This window comes from Aulonocara sp. 'chitande type north' Nkhata Bay, linkage group LG6 (assembly GCF_057382095.1).
Source record: "Aulonocara sp. 'chitande type north' Nkhata Bay isolate Kocher_YH1m ecotype deep benthic linkage group LG6, A_spYH_male_GT1.1, whole genome shotgun sequence".
In the NCBI taxonomy this organism is placed as follows: Eukaryota; Metazoa; Chordata; class Actinopteri; order Cichliformes; family Cichlidae; genus Aulonocara; species Aulonocara sp. 'chitande type north' Nkhata Bay.
The window spans coordinates 17,752,987-17,767,979 of NC_141349.1; the positions used below are offsets into that span (position 1 = coordinate 17,752,987).

The 14,993-nt window shown below is 41.6% G+C and overlaps 3 protein-coding genes across 3 annotated transcripts; all 3 read right to left on the reverse strand.

The window, feature by feature from the left end:
• Positions 1-1,239: 1,239 nt before the first annotated feature.
• On the reverse strand, positions 1,240-4,757 carry med28 (mediator complex subunit 28). Its single transcript, XM_086295327.1, has 4 exons — positions 4,560-4,757; positions 2,203-2,269; positions 2,012-2,124; positions 1,240-1,871 (listed from the first exon to the last, which is right to left on the reverse strand). Exons 1-4 carry the CDS (start codon positions 4,716-4,718, stop codon positions 1,668-1,670), a joined length of 543 nt encoding a protein of 180 aa, XP_086151453.1. The 5' UTR covers positions 4,719-4,757; the 3' UTR covers positions 1,240-1,667.
• A 666-nt stretch (positions 4,758-5,423) lies between these two features.
• On the reverse strand, positions 5,424-11,440 carry lap3 (leucine aminopeptidase 3). The gene is made up of 13 exons (XM_086295328.1): positions 11,252-11,440; positions 10,963-11,081; positions 10,827-10,881; positions 10,635-10,740; positions 9,506-9,665; positions 9,248-9,412; positions 8,125-8,283; positions 7,929-8,053; positions 7,735-7,823; positions 6,417-6,519; positions 6,229-6,308; positions 6,036-6,148; positions 5,424-5,911 (listed from the first exon to the last, which is right to left on the reverse strand). The coding sequence occupies exons 1-13, from the start codon at positions 11,348-11,350 to the stop codon at positions 5,725-5,727; spliced, it is 1,560 nt and encodes a 519-aa protein (XP_086151454.1). The 5' UTR covers positions 11,351-11,440; the 3' UTR covers positions 5,424-5,724.
• A 1,350-nt stretch (positions 11,441-12,790) lies between these two features.
• clrn2 (clarin 2) lies at positions 12,791-14,621 on the reverse strand. Its single transcript, XM_086297565.1, has 3 exons — positions 14,288-14,621; positions 13,694-13,873; positions 12,791-13,610 (listed from the first exon to the last, which is right to left on the reverse strand). The coding sequence occupies exons 1-3, from the start codon at positions 14,538-14,540 to the stop codon at positions 13,342-13,344; spliced, it is 702 nt and encodes a 233-aa protein (XP_086153691.1). The 5' UTR covers positions 14,541-14,621; the 3' UTR covers positions 12,791-13,341.
• Between the last annotated feature and the right edge of the window lie 372 nt (positions 14,622-14,993).

The following is a 14,993-nucleotide window of genomic DNA, read 5'->3' on the forward strand; positions in this document are numbered from 1 at the left end:
CTTGTTATTCTGTTCCTAGTAAGTCACAATTTTGATTAAATTTAAACATAGGATTACAAAACTTTTATTTATCATCAAGCACAAAGTTTTATTTTAGCATTTTACTTTGTAAGTCAACATTTTCTTCATCGGCATCATATTTCTCACTTATCAGTTTACTTTTATTTCATTATTTGGACACTTACTCAGAACCCGTATACAGCAGTACATGCCTGGGGCTATTGTCATGCTGCACAATGAGATCTGATTGAGACTGATTGCTTCATTATCTAATAATTCTGTGTGTATCTCGCAAACATGACCACAAATACTCATATATCTCATCCTTGCGACTAATATGTTCTGCTCTTCTCTCCCAAGTCATGTCTTTGGAAGTCAAAAACTGACATACATGAGCATTTATATTTTTTATTAGTCTTTCTGTCAATTTAGATATCTGCCTGCATTAGACACACACTATACAACATGTTAAATGTAGTCCATGTCAATCAGAAACTGTACTAAAAGAGTGGATAACTGCTAATTAAACACATTAGTATTACATTCAAAATCCAGGTTTCTTCATGTCAGGACCACAGACCCATTTGTAGACATTTTTGTCCTCGGAGCACCATCTGTGAGGATATTTTGCCTGACTGTACTGTTTGTGAACATGCAAGAGCTGTGAGAATGAGCAGAACAAATCTGCTGTGGTGTGAAGACACCAATTACATCAGAGACAACATGCTTTCATAATGCTCTGTACTCACTACTGACTCAGTGTAGTGGTGACCTGGAATAAAAGCTGTTGGCAGGTAGATTTGTTTAAACCAAAATTTGTTTTTATGTAAACACAGAGGACAAATAATTTATTTCTAAATTATGTTTTTTGAGCAACAGTCTCATGTGCGTCTAGTATTATTATATCAAGTATTACATCTATTGATGTAATACTTAATTTCCACAAAACTCAAGGATTTCTAAAGGAGTATCAATACCGAACCAAAATGCCACAACCCATTGTTTTTATCCTTCCATGCCATTTAAACACTGACCCTCTGGTTTGCACCAAAGGCTCGGTTCAGTGTTTTATCAGAAGACGATGCAAAGCTAGTTTTAGAGGTTGAGTACTACTCATTTGTGACCCACCAATAAACCCGAGGAGTACACCTTGGAAATTTTACAGGGCGAGGTCAAACCTGTTTCAATCACTATATCACAAAATGCACTCTGCAAAAAAAAATAACTAAGACTTCAGTATAGTTTCAAAAATTATCATATTTTATTTTTACAATAAAAAAAAAATCAACAATGAAAATATTTACATAAATGAAAACAGAGGAAAAAAACTGTAGAAATATTGTAATAACCTCCCCACATTTCTGCAGGAAAGTGCTCTTTGTTTTAGATACAGTCACATTACACTGCCATCCTTCAAATCCAGACTTTATTTGCCCATTACTTCAAATGAGGCATACACAACTGATGAATGCAAGCTCACATATCTTGTTTCTGTGTCATCTCCAGCCAGCCTTGGCGGACTCAGGTCAATCCCAACCTTGCAGAGTCTTTATTTTGGCAAGCGACTGTTTTGCTGTTTCCAGGCGGTTTATTACACACACTGGATGCATAACAGCACATTTTGAGAGCGGGGCAGTTTCAAATGATGTGACTGTACATGTGGTGTGTTAGTTTTGCTTTAAAGGGGCAGGGGGCAGATTTGCAGAGGCTTGCTCCAGAAAGGCCAGCGGTCCAGGAGGGGGAAGGTCTGAGGGTTTACGATGCTGGCCGCTCACATCCTCCAGCACTTGTTGCCAGTGGTGTAGCTTCGTCAAGTGCTTCTGAACCAGCATTTCTTTTCTCTGTAGTTCATTACGCAACTCTGACACATCCTGAAGTGAGAGGACAAGTTGACGAATTGAGAAAAATGAATAATACATACATTCATGACTATTTGTTTATTTTATTTTGCACAAATAACAAGGAAATTTATTGGAAACATAAGTGGACCCAATTCATTGCAATAGTTTACCTCTTTCACCACTTGCTCTGGTTTCTGCACAGACAGCTGAAGCCTTTTCTGTAAGAAGAAGCACTCAGTCTGCCGAGCCACATCCAGAAACTTTTGTATGCACTGGTCCACACCTACAATAAGCACAACACATGTCAGCATACGGACTAAAATGTGAAATGTGGAAAATAAAAGTGTTGTGCTTCACTGACCTGTTCGAATCTCCTCCTGGTCTGTTCCATTAACGTAATCTTGGCTCACCAGGGATGCAAAACATGCCTAAAGAATAAAAAGAGACAACATTCTTAAATCATAACATAAAACTTTTAAGATCAAAGGTCCAAAATCTGGGGCGACTGTGGCTCAGGGGGTTGGGAAGCGCATTTATGACCGGAAGGTCGCCGGTTCGATCCCTGGGTTCTCTGTCCTGGTCGTTGTGTCCTTGGGCAAGACACTTTACCCTACTGGTGTTGGCCAGAGGGGCCGACGGTGCGATATGGCAGCCTCGCTTCTGTCAGTCTGTCCCAGGGCAGCTGTGGCTACAACTGTAGCTGCCTCCACCAGTGTGTGAGAGTGAATGAATAGTGGAATTGTAAAGCGTTTTGGGTGCCTTGAAAAGCGCTATATAAATGCAATCCATTATTATTATTATGACATGTATGATGATTTCTGTGAAATGCTACCTTTCTATATCAGATACTTTTTAGAAAAATGATCTGTTGACCCACTTCAAGCATGTTTTTTCTCACCCTGAAATCTGCCTTGGGGAGTCAAACAAGTTCACAGTCTTGCAGCATTCATGGCAGTAGTCAACATGCCGTAGCAGTCGTAGTATTTGGGTAAGCGTGTTGCACTAGACTGCTAATTACGGCATGTGGAGATGGAAATCTGAACTATTCACATGAAATGAGTTACTAATCCCCTTTTCCCTTAATTATTTTGCTGTACCATAAATGTTGAACTGATACTTGTTACGTTGTCATGCTTTTATTTTTTTAAAGTTTTTGAGATATTTCTGATCACACACTGCCTCAGACTGCCTAGATATCTAAAATAGTATTTAACAAATGAAGCTAAAATTTCACAGCAATCATTATAAATTTCAAACCCTGAAACTTTCAAGCAAATCAAAGGTGCTTAAGCAGAAAATGTTCTTTTAAAAAAAAGTGATGATTTGATGTGGAATGAGTGATGTTCCAGCTTTGAGTCCAGGCAGTTTTCTAGACTGCTTGTCCCCAAATAGATTAATTCAACTTTAAAATATGTGAATAATACCTGCCTCCCAACCTACACAAAGAAATTAGCAATGCTGTTGATTTGCAACTGAGGAAAAATACGATAAAGACATCAATGCTAGTAAAAAACTGTAACTAGAACTACTTCTATGTTTATGCCTTAGTGAAACTTAAATACAGTCTGCATTAAAGAGCGCCATTCTTGTGTTTGTTACTGGGTGCAGAGATTTACTCTGACAGCAGCATTATTCACAGTGGTTTCTGATGTCAGGTGATAAACACCTGGCACATAAATGGCATTCATTCGGGCAGCGAGGTTTGATAGTAGCTCTTTATCTGTGGATATCCACTGGGACATCTGGGTTGTACCCTTTTTCTTTGGAGATTACATTTGTGTGAAAGTGTTTGTACGGGTCTGTCTCCAAGCTTTGTCATCTTGTAAATTTTTCCAAAGACATGCTGAAACTGGTTTCATAATATAAAACCACAGCTATTTTTGAAGAACTAAGGTCCCCAACCAAAAGCAGTTAGACGCATGTGAGAAGATCCTTCGTGTAATTTATATTGTGCAAAGAGAACTCAGCGTGGCAGTGCAGCGTGTGGTCTGGACACAAGCTCAGCCGAGACATTTCGACGTGGCGTCACAAAATTAAAACGACCGCAACAACCGTGAAAAGAGTTGGATAGACATTGCTGCTCAATGTTTTCCATTAGCAATTTAGCAAAGTTGATGATGGGGGGGCTGTGTGAGTGAAAGACCGAGAGGGAGAGCGAGAGACACAGTATGAGCACTCAGGTCGCATCAGAGCATCTGGCCGTATAGTATCGTGACCTACGAACTTCTCAATCGTACAGTTTGAGCAGGAGCTGAATGACGCGACTGAAGAAAAAAAAATCGCACAGTGTTTGCCCAGCTTAATGCTAGAAGCATAGCGCATTAAACCAACAAAGGAGTCAGATGTACATGATGTGTGAAGTGTGTGTCTATTGTGTTTTTTTCTTTTTTTCTTTAGTTAAGTGACAAAGAGGGAGGATTATGGTGTTTTAGGTGTTAGAAAAAAAAAGACAGCAGCCCGTGTGTTTGTTACCAAGTGTCTGCTAATTAGCAGGGCACAGACAGGGGGCGAGGCTGGGACTTTGTTACACGCCACAATACTTGCTCATAATAATAATAATTATTATTAATAATAATTTTAAGAACAGGACTTGAATGTAAAATGGGTACACCCTGCGGTACAACAGCACCAGCAAACAAACACTAACTCTAACCGGCTAAAGCTGCTAGCGACAGTTAGCATGCACAGCTAAAGGAAGCCAGCACTGAAGACTCCTACCTCAAAAGAAGCCTCCAGTTCATCCACCAGCGTGTTGCTCCCTTGCGTCCTGGGAGCGGCACTAGCAAAACTCGGCTGGCCCGGTCCGCCGGGACCCCCGACAGGATGTGCACCAGGAGGCTGCTGGCCGCTAAACATCCCACTCATGGACGAAGCCATCTTGATCCGATTGTTTTTCCCCTCTACAGTCCGCGCATGCGTATACAGTCTACAGAGCTTTCTAGCCAAACTTAGGTGGACAACCTTTTGCACATCTTTTGGGACACAGTGGCAATATCTTTCTGGTCTGTTGCTTTTTTGTGGGGGACATAATTTAGTCAAAGCGTCCTCCTGAGAGATGGTAGGAATCTATATCTTTATATACATTAAAGCTTCTGAGTAATGTCTCATATTTTGTACAGTTGTGTACCAGAAATTGGCAGCAGCTGCATCACTGTAGTGGAATGCAAACATAGTTTAAACACCCCTACATACAAGTCTTTGTCCTCAAAGAAACGGTTTTCCCACTTTAGTGTGGGTGCACTCAAATGATGCAGAGTCCTGACCTCCAACTCATCGAACACCTGTGGGACGAGTGAGTCAGGTATCATCCAGGAGGAGAGGCCAGCTCACTCATTTTGCCATCTCTGAGTGGAAGCAAATCTGCAGCCAGGTTTCCAGAATCCTTCAAATAAAAGAAAATAAATAATTTAAATAAAAAACTGGGGGCAGTGCCTTGCCCCTAAACTAGCAAGGTACTGTCCACATTTCTTTTCTTAAAAATAAATAAATAAATCATCACATGACTATAATGAGGTACACCGTGTACATCCATTCTCAATAGAGCATGTTTGAACAGTGACAGTCATACAAAACAGTTTTTATTTACCAGTAAGAATTTATTTATTCATACTACAAAAAATACTGTTGATGCTACACAGCTTCAGGATGACAACAGGACCAGGGACTGGTCTGAGACTGATGCATGTGGTTTATGGAAACAGTGAAGCTCAGATGTTTTACAAAAATATCTCCATTTCATATAATTATATCAGTTTATCCAGTGGCCTGTTTCACACTGTGTGGCATTTGACCATCGTGTTTGGCCCTCGGTCTGTTCCTACACTGTTGAGTCTTGCTAGAAGATTGGGAAATAGTCTAATCAATATTTGTTGTCCATCTCCTTTTAGCCATTGTGGGCTAGACCAGCAGCAAACTCCACCAGTGTACGTGTTGGTCTTCCAGACATGCCTTTCCTCAGGTAGGGGACTTCGTCTTTGTTACTCATCACACCGGCGATGTCCAGATGAGCCCAGTGAGGAGCTTTGACAAACTCCCTCAGGAATGCAGCTGCAGTGCACGCACCACCAGAACTAAAAAGAAATCACTCATGAGAAGAAGAAAAAAAAATTCCAATTCATTGCACACTGGAGCATTGACTGGACGTCTCTCTGCTGCAGCGATGCCTCTAACAGGAGATGAGACACAGATACGTACCGGCTGTACTTGCCGATGTTGTTGAGGTCAGCCAGCTGGCTGTCAGTCACCTGTTTGGTGTAGTGCTGGAACAGAGGCATCCGCCACACCCTGTCACCTGTCACAACACTAGCCTACAAACACGGACACACACACACGTTAACAGAAGAGCTGATGAACTGAGACACCGTGTTTTAACGTGTATCTGCAGTACCCTGTGCAGCTGCTCCCAGAGCCAGTCAGAATTTGTAAAGACTCCTGCTGCCGCTGAGCCGAGCGCTACATCCATCGCACCTTGAAGACAAAATACGCCACGATTTTGACATTTGTCTATGATTAATGTCTTGCAGCATAAAGAAAATTTGATGTCACCGTGTAAACAAACTGCTAAAGAAATCCTACCTGTTAGCGTAGCAACATTGACAATGGCTCTGGGGTTGAAGACATGTCCATAACAGAGAGCATCAGCAAGGATCAGTCTGCCCTCTGCATCTGTATTATCAACCTGGAACACAAAAACAAAAACACTGTACAACTGTACACATGCAGTAAATGTCCTGGTACTTATAGTGGTGTGAAAGAGAAAAGTTATCCAAACCTACCCGATCCTGTGTGAAAAAGTAGTTGTGCCTCTTGTTAAATCATAAATTAACTCTGATTAACCACATTTTTTGGAAAGCTGAGTTCAGTTTCACTAAATACACTCAGGCCTGATTACTGGCAGACCTGTTGAATCAAGAGGTCACTTACATAAAACCTGTCTGACAGGTTAAAAGATCTCAAAACGCAACACATCATACCATGATCTAAAGAACCATGTTGAGAACCATTATACAGGCATGGAGAAAACATGGAACACTGGCGAACTTTCCCAGGAATGGCCGGCCTCAAGCTGAAACGCACTTGGGTTCTACAGTAGGACAAGGATCTAAAACACACCAGCAAGTCCACCTTGGAATGACTTAAAAACAACAAAATGAAGACGCTGGAGCGGCCTAGTCAAAAGTCCTGACCTGAATCCAATTGAGATGCTGTGACATGACCTTAAAAAGGCAGCTCATGCTTGAAAACCCTCCAGTGGGGCTGAATTACAACAATTTTGCAAATAATTGGGCTTAATTGGTTGTTGATCAATGGTCATTACAATCTGCATATTAATGATAAAGGAACTGACCTCACAGCCCATTGTTCATTCAGTGGGCTGGTGTCAGTCATTGTACAAATATACTGTTTATAAGGTTGGGGAAACCTGCAGTCAGCTGAGACTGAAGAAGTCATTTGGATGAGTGACAAATCATTTCTCCCACTGAAAACGCTACGTCCAGACTAACAGAATCAACCCTTTGGGATCTGCAATGATCATTGGGCCAAAATTCCTCCGCAGTGCTGGAAAAGTTATCACAAACGCTTGATTGCAGTTGTTGCTGCCAAGGGTCGTCAACCAGTTATTAGGTTTAGTGGGAAATCACTTTTTCCACACAGGGCCATGTAGGTTTGGATTTTTTTCCCCCTTAATAATAAACACCAGCCAAAAGCACATTCTTACAGCACATTAATCCATGTCCAAGCACCTTCTAACATTCAGAAGCAATTCCAAGTTCTTGCAAATTGATCCATCAGCTTTCTGACTGGTAGATGGCACGCTCTAACACTTGAGCCACAGTGTTGGCACAAGCACACTCAGGTAGCAATTCGATGCCCATTTCAGGATTCCACTAACCTGGATTGTTTTTCCATTCTTGGCTTTGACAACATCACCTGGTTTAGTAGCCTTCCCACTGGGCATGTTCTCACATAAGGGGGCCAGACCTGAATGAATCAGGGCAGTGAAGTGCTCAGACTTACACATATTATGTATGACAAAAATAAATTTAAAAAACAAACAAACAGGGTATTTAATATCAAGATGCTCACCGACAATGTTGACAGGGAGTTTCAGAGATGCTGCTGTGACGATGGAGGCGCACACCGTGGCAGCTCCGCCCATGTCGGCCCTCATCGCATCCATAGAGGCAGAGGGCTTCAGAGAAATGCCCCCACTACAGACAGAGAATCGTAAAGACAGCACTGTATGGTGTATCTGATCCCAGCCCGTATTGCTGTGTGTTACCTGTCAAACGTGATGCCTTTCCCCACTAGGAGCAGCGGAGGCTGCTTACTGTCAGGAGAACCGTTGTAATGTAGCTCCAGGAAGACAGGGGGCTCCTCTGAACCTTTAGACACACTAAGGAAGGCTCCCATCTGTTGTTCCTCGATCCAAGCCTGCGGTCTACAATGGCACAGTTTATTAGACAAAAACACTTCTACTTCATCTACTCTTCAGAACAAAAACAGGATCAGCAAATATACAACAGTAATTCACTTATTGGGGCTATTCTGTGCAGGGTGTACCCTGCCTCTCGCCCTGTGGCAGCTGGGATAGGCTCCAGCCCCCCTCTGATCCTAAATTAGGTAAGTGGAAAAGAATGGATGCATAAAAAAATATTTTTTATATGCCTTCAGTCGGGGGAATGGGACCATTTTGTACAGTATTTGATTAGAAACTGATGAGAGGAGGCAAAGTAATTTGAGAGATAAGAGATAAATCTTTATTGTCATTGCACAGTCATACCTAGTACAATAGTACAACGAAATTGGAAACTGAATTGAAAGGGTCCTGAAACCTGGAGGGGAAATTCTTAGATGCCAAAGCGCAGTTATTTTGAAGATGCTCTGTTGTTTATCTGTTTATAAGAGTATGTGCCATGCCTAAAGGCCACACACAGCTTTTTCTTTATATCAATTAAACACTGTGTGTCTATTACACAATATAAACATGGTAACATCTTGTTCAACCAATTGAACAAGTCCAAAGAAAATCAGTTCCCCTATGAAAGAAAACAGATCAGCCCATGACTTTAAAAAAAATATGAAAAAAATGTAAATAAATACATTCATTCATTAAATAATAATAATAATAATAATAATAATAATAATAATAATGCTTATTCACCAAGTCAATTAATTATGAAAATAAACAAATAAAGTAACTGACTGCAACAACCAAATCAGAGCTAGAAGAAGAAGAAGAAGAAGAAGAAGAAGAAGAAGAAGAAGAAGAAGAAGTTTTTGATCATTTATGACAATACATGGAAGAGTTTCACCTGAAACATACAACCGTTTAAAATCAATGTTTTTTTCTTCCTGATTTTGAAAGCGGTGCCGGGGATGATGATGATTAACGAAACACTCACCTCTTGTGTATGGTGACTCGATCAGCATGTGGAGCCAGTTTCTCTTCAATGGTTTTGGCAAAAGCAGTAGGCGTGATGTGATTGGCCGGCGCTTCCATGAGAAGCCGTGCCAGGTTTTGGCCCTCTGCATACACGATGCCTTTCTCCCAGCCGACCACGTCAGCGCTAGGAAGAGTCAGACACAGGAAGTAGCATGTCGCTGTATTTAAAGCGTTAAAAACCTCTGACAGTCAGCGAGCTTCAGTTTCTCGAATCTACCTGCCGTGAAGCTGCGTTGTTACTTTGGTCTTCTTCTTGGATTTGAGCTGGTCATAATGAAACAATCCCAGAACGGCGCCTTCTGCTGCTGACTGGGCATCACCACAGCTGTCCACCTCCACGTGGCTCACCTCCAGGTCCTGAAGCAACCGGCAGCCAGCTGAACGCGCATGAATGACAGAAACAAACCAGGTACGAATTCAGCATAAACCCGAATGAGTGCAGATGAAGATGTAACATGCAACAGAAGCAATTCTGTGCAATAGAACCTGAAGGTGACAATCTGCATTACCTCTGAGCTAAAGGTCAAATATGATGCATTTATTTTTACCTTTTAAACATCCCAGAGGCATTAAAGATAGGTAACATTCGTGTCCGAATCAGAGGATGCACTTTTTTAATTTACTTTCACTTTGAGATCCAAAGCATTTCAGAGGTGCTGTGCTATGCTCCAGTACCCAGAGTACACGGATTACACAAGCACTCATTCGCAAACGCACCTTAGACTTGTACAAACATTTCTAAGGGTGTCAAAGCATAACAGCAGTTTCCACACTGACAGATTATTATAGCATGACTGTTTGATTAACAAACAGAAGGAATAAGAAAAGGCAGAGTTAACTTTGTGGCTGATAAAATTAATGGTCAATGACTTTGGGATATGTCATAGATGAAAAAAAAAAAAAGAGCCAGCTGAGGTGGTTCATGCATCTGGTTGGGATGCCTCCAAATGGAGCTTTTCTAGTCACACCCAACTGCAAGGAGATCCCGTGGTGGACACTGAACCCGCTGGAGAGATTGCATATCTCACACCTTGAGATCCATCATAAGGAACTGGAAATATGTAGGAATGCCACCAGAACCATGTATTGGATAAGTGGAAGAGGATGGATGGATAGATGGGTGAGATAATCTACTAATCAGAAGATTGGTGGATTTATCCCTGGCTGATGAAGTGTTCGCTGAAGTTTAAAAAAAAAAAAAAATGCTTGTATTAATGGGGAATGTTGTATAAATCTTTGAGTGCTCAAATAGAGTAGAAAAGCGCTATATAAGAACCAGTCCATAACACATTTAAGCCATATTGCACAACACTTTACTCCTTCTGTTATACACACCAACGGCATACCTGACACAGCCTGCCTGATGTTCTCCTTGCTGGTGTCCCAGTTTTCTGTGCGACAAACACCTGCGTTGTTCTTACCCAAACCGACTAATGCTACACATGGGAAGTCCTGCAGGAGACACACAAACAACATTCATCAGGAGATCTTAGACTGAGTAGACGGGGGTTTATAAACATAAAGTCACACCTTGTTACCTTGTGAAGTCCATAAAATACTCTGCTTTTGCCGTTCTTGAGTGCAGGCCCAGAGCTGGGAAATACAAATGTTTATGAGGCTAATCGCACACAAAGGATGCTGTTCACTCTCAGTCTGCAGGTAAAAGAGACTCACAGTTTGAGCAGCTCAGAGAGCTTTCCGGAGAGAGACTTGTCAAACCCTGCAGCCGCCTCTGTCAGGTGAAGAGTGCCCTCCTCCTCCTCCTCCTTCTCAAACACTCCCAGCACCAGGCCCTGTAGACACACAAACACCGTTTAATATGATAAAAGATGCAGACGGCCACATTCTCACGCATGAACCTGCAGAGCATCTGAACCAACACACGGAGCCGAACTGATCTGAAACTGAATGAGCCTCGTGTGGTGATGATGATGATGTAACTGTCACCAGATGCTAAACTCACCTTTCTGTCGCTCAGCTGAGTGTGTGAGACACAAAACGACCTGCAGGAGTTTGTCCGCACCGCCGTCCGCGCAGCTGTCCTCACCAGAAACATTGTCATCTGTTGCACACACACCGAGAGCCCAAATAAATCACTTTTAAAGGTCGTACACTGAGCATGTGCGAGAGGAAGCCGATCGGTCGCGTTTATTTGTACGTCACAGTGAGACGACGGAGAGAGGGCTTTGTCGCCACCTAGCGGCAGATGGATAATTGATTAGGAGCCAGTATTACGGATACTGGTGATATTATTTGGCGATCAAAGCAGTTTAAGAAGACCTAAAGCTGGAAAAACATGTAGCAACTTCATACTTTTAATGAACACTTTATATTTGTTTTCACGGGTTCCTTATTTGTATGTTAAAATGGCTGTAATATAAACTGATACAATCGCCTTTGTTTGACTTCACTAAGTAAAACAATCTTGACATAAACTGCAAAAAGATAAAAACACACACAGTATTTATCTTCAGTATTTTTATTTTTGACTATAACATGAATCTACTAATAAATATTCTTTCAAGCTTGACATTAAAAAGCATCATCAGTCTTCTTCTGATCAATATTAGTAGTAGGTACAGCACGTCTCCATTATAAAAGTTAACTGTATACATGGAATGATTTTTAGGGGATTCTCTAACATCATTAAACCATGTGTATATGTGTGTGAATGAAGGGATATCGGACGTTATATGTTGTGGACCAGGGGTGGGTAGTTAATCTTCCCAATGGGGTCACATTAGAAACTATTCTTGAGGGACAGTCCAGTAAATTAGAAAAAGTTCAAATTAATGTCAGGCCGCGTAAGAAACAGTCTCAGTTTCTCATGTGGCCTTCTTTGGGAAGATTGTCCACCCCTGCTGTAGACAATCTCTTAAGAAGAAAAACAAAGCTTTGGTGTCCAGAGAAGTCATAAACTAGTCACAAAAAAGTAAGCACTTGATGTTTAATGCTATCTTATATACAGACGCCTGAACACACGTTTCTATGAAGAAGGGAGAATGGATCTTGAAGACTCTGAAATAGTTCGACCTGCTGATGTAACATGAACTCTTTTTCAAAATAATTTTTTCACTTTTTTGCTAACAAACAACTTTTTTTGTCTTCATAGAAAGCTGCATAGGAAGACTTTACTTAAAAGCACTGTCCTTTATTTAAACACATCATACAATTATTTATTGCATCATCGGCTAAGAATCTCTCAAGCTCAGCATTTAAAACTTTTTAAAAATGAAATAAGTAAATTTTAAAAAGCATCAGAAAAGGACCTGACAGAGACCACGTACTTGAGACACTACTCTGTCTTTGTCAACACATAAATATGATTGGAAAATAATCATGTATTTGCAAACAATATGTAGATGATGAATGCGGTAAAAGGTGTAATTCAGGATGGACGCTCTGCAGCTTTTTCATTCATTCAGTCCATCTCTTCTATCTCGATGTCTGTCTCCTGCATGAACTGACTGACCAAGGAGAGTGAATCTTCTTCTAGTGTGAATGATTGACATAACTAATGTAACCCTCTATTCTCTTTTGCAGACATGTATTGCTGAGCTTTGAAGTGTCTGAATTAAATTCATGATGTACAAACATAGGATTACACATTAACACTTTATTTACACGACTATTTAAAAGAAAAAAATATATATTTTCATACTGACTTTAGGATCTGTGCTGCACACTGCAGCACTCATTCAAAGTATGAGATTTGGCATGTTTACTTTTAAGCTTGACTTTTACTCTGAAAAATCAAATATAACAATGTATAAATCCATATGCATCAAAGCCAGATTTATACTAATACATTAGTCATTTCAAACAGCTGCATGATCATCAAGGTAAGGACGAATTTGCCTGGGCTTTGTATGTGAGTTAGGCGCCACTTTAGTCCCAACTTGTTAATTTATGTAGTTATGACTCCATAATTTTGGCTGTAATTAACCTAAAACTCAGTTACAGCTTCAAAGGAACAGGGCCCTGGCACTGTTTTGTTTTGACGGTTGGCGCTTGTCCATCATTAGTGATGAAAATGCTAAAAAACAATATTCTTCAGTACAGCAGGTCCACAGCAGAGACAGTCGGTTCTTCAGGTTTTTTGATCTCCGGTTTGGGCAGCTTGATACGACTCATCGCGACCACTCCACAGACAGCAAAGTGAGTTGCAATGCTGCCTACGCCGAGCCAGAAAGACCAGTCCAGACTGTCATCCAAGACAACGAGGACGAAGAGGTGCTCCCTAAAGTTTGCCACTCGCTCGGTCAGACTGTGGTGTCTGACAGCTGCCAGGAAGCACAGAACACCCAGGGCACCAAACAGAGCTGCAGACAGAGGAGCAGGCAAGTCAGGGAAAGGACAAGAAACAAAATGATGCATCATCTGAGACATACCAACCCGGACATACCAGCGATGAAGTTCCACAGATAGAGTCCCTTGTGCCCTTTGATGCTCTGGTATGGAACCTTGCGTGCGTTGTAAATGCAGAAAGACAGACTGACCAGCGCGAAACCCACAGCCACCAGCAGGAACAGGATCACCATCATGTGGAGGCCCCCGTTCAGTGTCCCCACAAGCTTTGGGAAAACTGGAGAGAGCAGAAAGAATCAAATACTGCATCTTGTCAGCTCTGTTGGACTGTATAAAAAGTAGAGCTGTAACCCTCTACATTATTATGTAAATTTGTGGATAGCAAACAAACTTAGATAATTTTAGTATTTTGTTTGCTACCCAAACCCTAAAATTTTGGTATATTCATTAAAATAAGGCCACACGCTGATTTTTGTGAGTGTAAAAGTGGTTTGAGTTCACAGAATCAGCTTCTTTGTAAGGCCTATGATCATATCTTAGTAAATGTTTTATACTCATGTCACAATTAAAAGAACAAAGTTTGAGTTCAGGGTGAACCCCCCTGTAAAAATAAACAAAAGTGATGCTCACGTGTTGTTCTACTCTAATGAGACAGCATCGGTGTAGTTTTAAAAGTCTGAAATCGTCTTACTGTAAATTTTGGACCGCCTGTTCCCGAGCCCGCACCTCTTGGTCTTTCCTCCCTGGAACAATCCGTAATAAATGCTCCCGATGAACTGGTCCAGCTCGGGATTTGACGCATTCACTATCTCCACCCCGGTTTTACAGAGGATCCGCCCGGTAACCCACCGCTCCGTGGATAAAGCCACCACCAAGAGGACCACCGAGCCGATACAGAGCGCCGAGGCCACCGAGAATGTTATCCGCTTCCACAGAGAAGGCATCTTACGAGCCCATGGTGCCCCGAGGCAGGAACCGCAGTGCGCGCTCGGCGATCACCATAAGTTTATCCCACAATTTAAAAAGAAAGAAAGAAAAAGAAAAGAAAAGAAAAGAAAAGAAAAAGCATCATAGTTGCTCCCACCGTTGTGTAGCATCAACGTGTCGCGTGTAGCTTTGACGTGTGACTCACAAGGAAGGGGAAACTGAATCCATGGAGGTCAAAGTGATCCCTCGCCGGGAGAAACTCTATCCGTGCTGCGCGCTTGGTTTCTGCTCTCTCTCTGTCTCTCTCCCTATTTTCACTCTCCTCTTTATTCATGGGATTAATTAACCTTTGTTGCTCGGCTTTTGCATGCAGACATCTAAGCGGTGACCTATAATTCTGGTTACAGCTTTAAAAATCATGTACCAGTGCTTAATTATGACAGATGTGGTTCGTTATGTCCCAGAGCCTG

Coding starts and splice junctions, on each gene's coding strand:
- lap3 (XM_086295328.1), bottom strand. CDS start 11,350: ATGACAATGTTTCTGGTGAGGACAGCTGCGCGGACGGCGGTGCGGACA. Junction 6,149..6,228: donor TCTGGGAGCAGCTGCACAGG/GTACTGCAGATA, acceptor CCGTGTTTGTAG/GCTAGTGTTGTGACAGGTGA. Junction 5,912..6,035: donor AACATCGGCAAGTACAGCCG/GTACGTATCTGT, acceptor ATTTCTTTTTAG/TTCTGGTGGTGCGTGCACTG.
- med28 (XM_086295327.1), bottom strand. CDS start 4,718: ATGGCTTCGTCCATGAGTGGGATGTTTAGCGGCCAGCAGCCTCCTGGT. Junction 2,270..4,559: donor AACTGGAGGCTTCTTTTGAG/GTAGGAGTCTTC, acceptor TTTATTCTTTAG/GCATGTTTTGCATCCCTGGT. Junction 2,125..2,202: donor CCAGGAGGAGATTCGAACAG/GTCAGTGAAGCA, acceptor TGCTTATTGTAG/GTGTGGACCAGTGCATACAA.
- clrn2 (XM_086297565.1), bottom strand. CDS start 14,540: ATGCCTTCTCTGTGGAAGCGGATAACATTCTCGGTGGCCTCGGCGCTC. Junction 13,874..14,287: donor CAGGCGGTCCAAAATTTACA/GTAAGACGATTT, acceptor TGCTCTCTCCAG/TTTTCCCAAAGCTTGTGGGG. Junction 13,611..13,693: donor TCTGTGGAACTTCATCGCTG/GTATGTCCGGGT, acceptor CTCTGTCTGCAG/CTCTGTTTGGTGCCCTGGGT.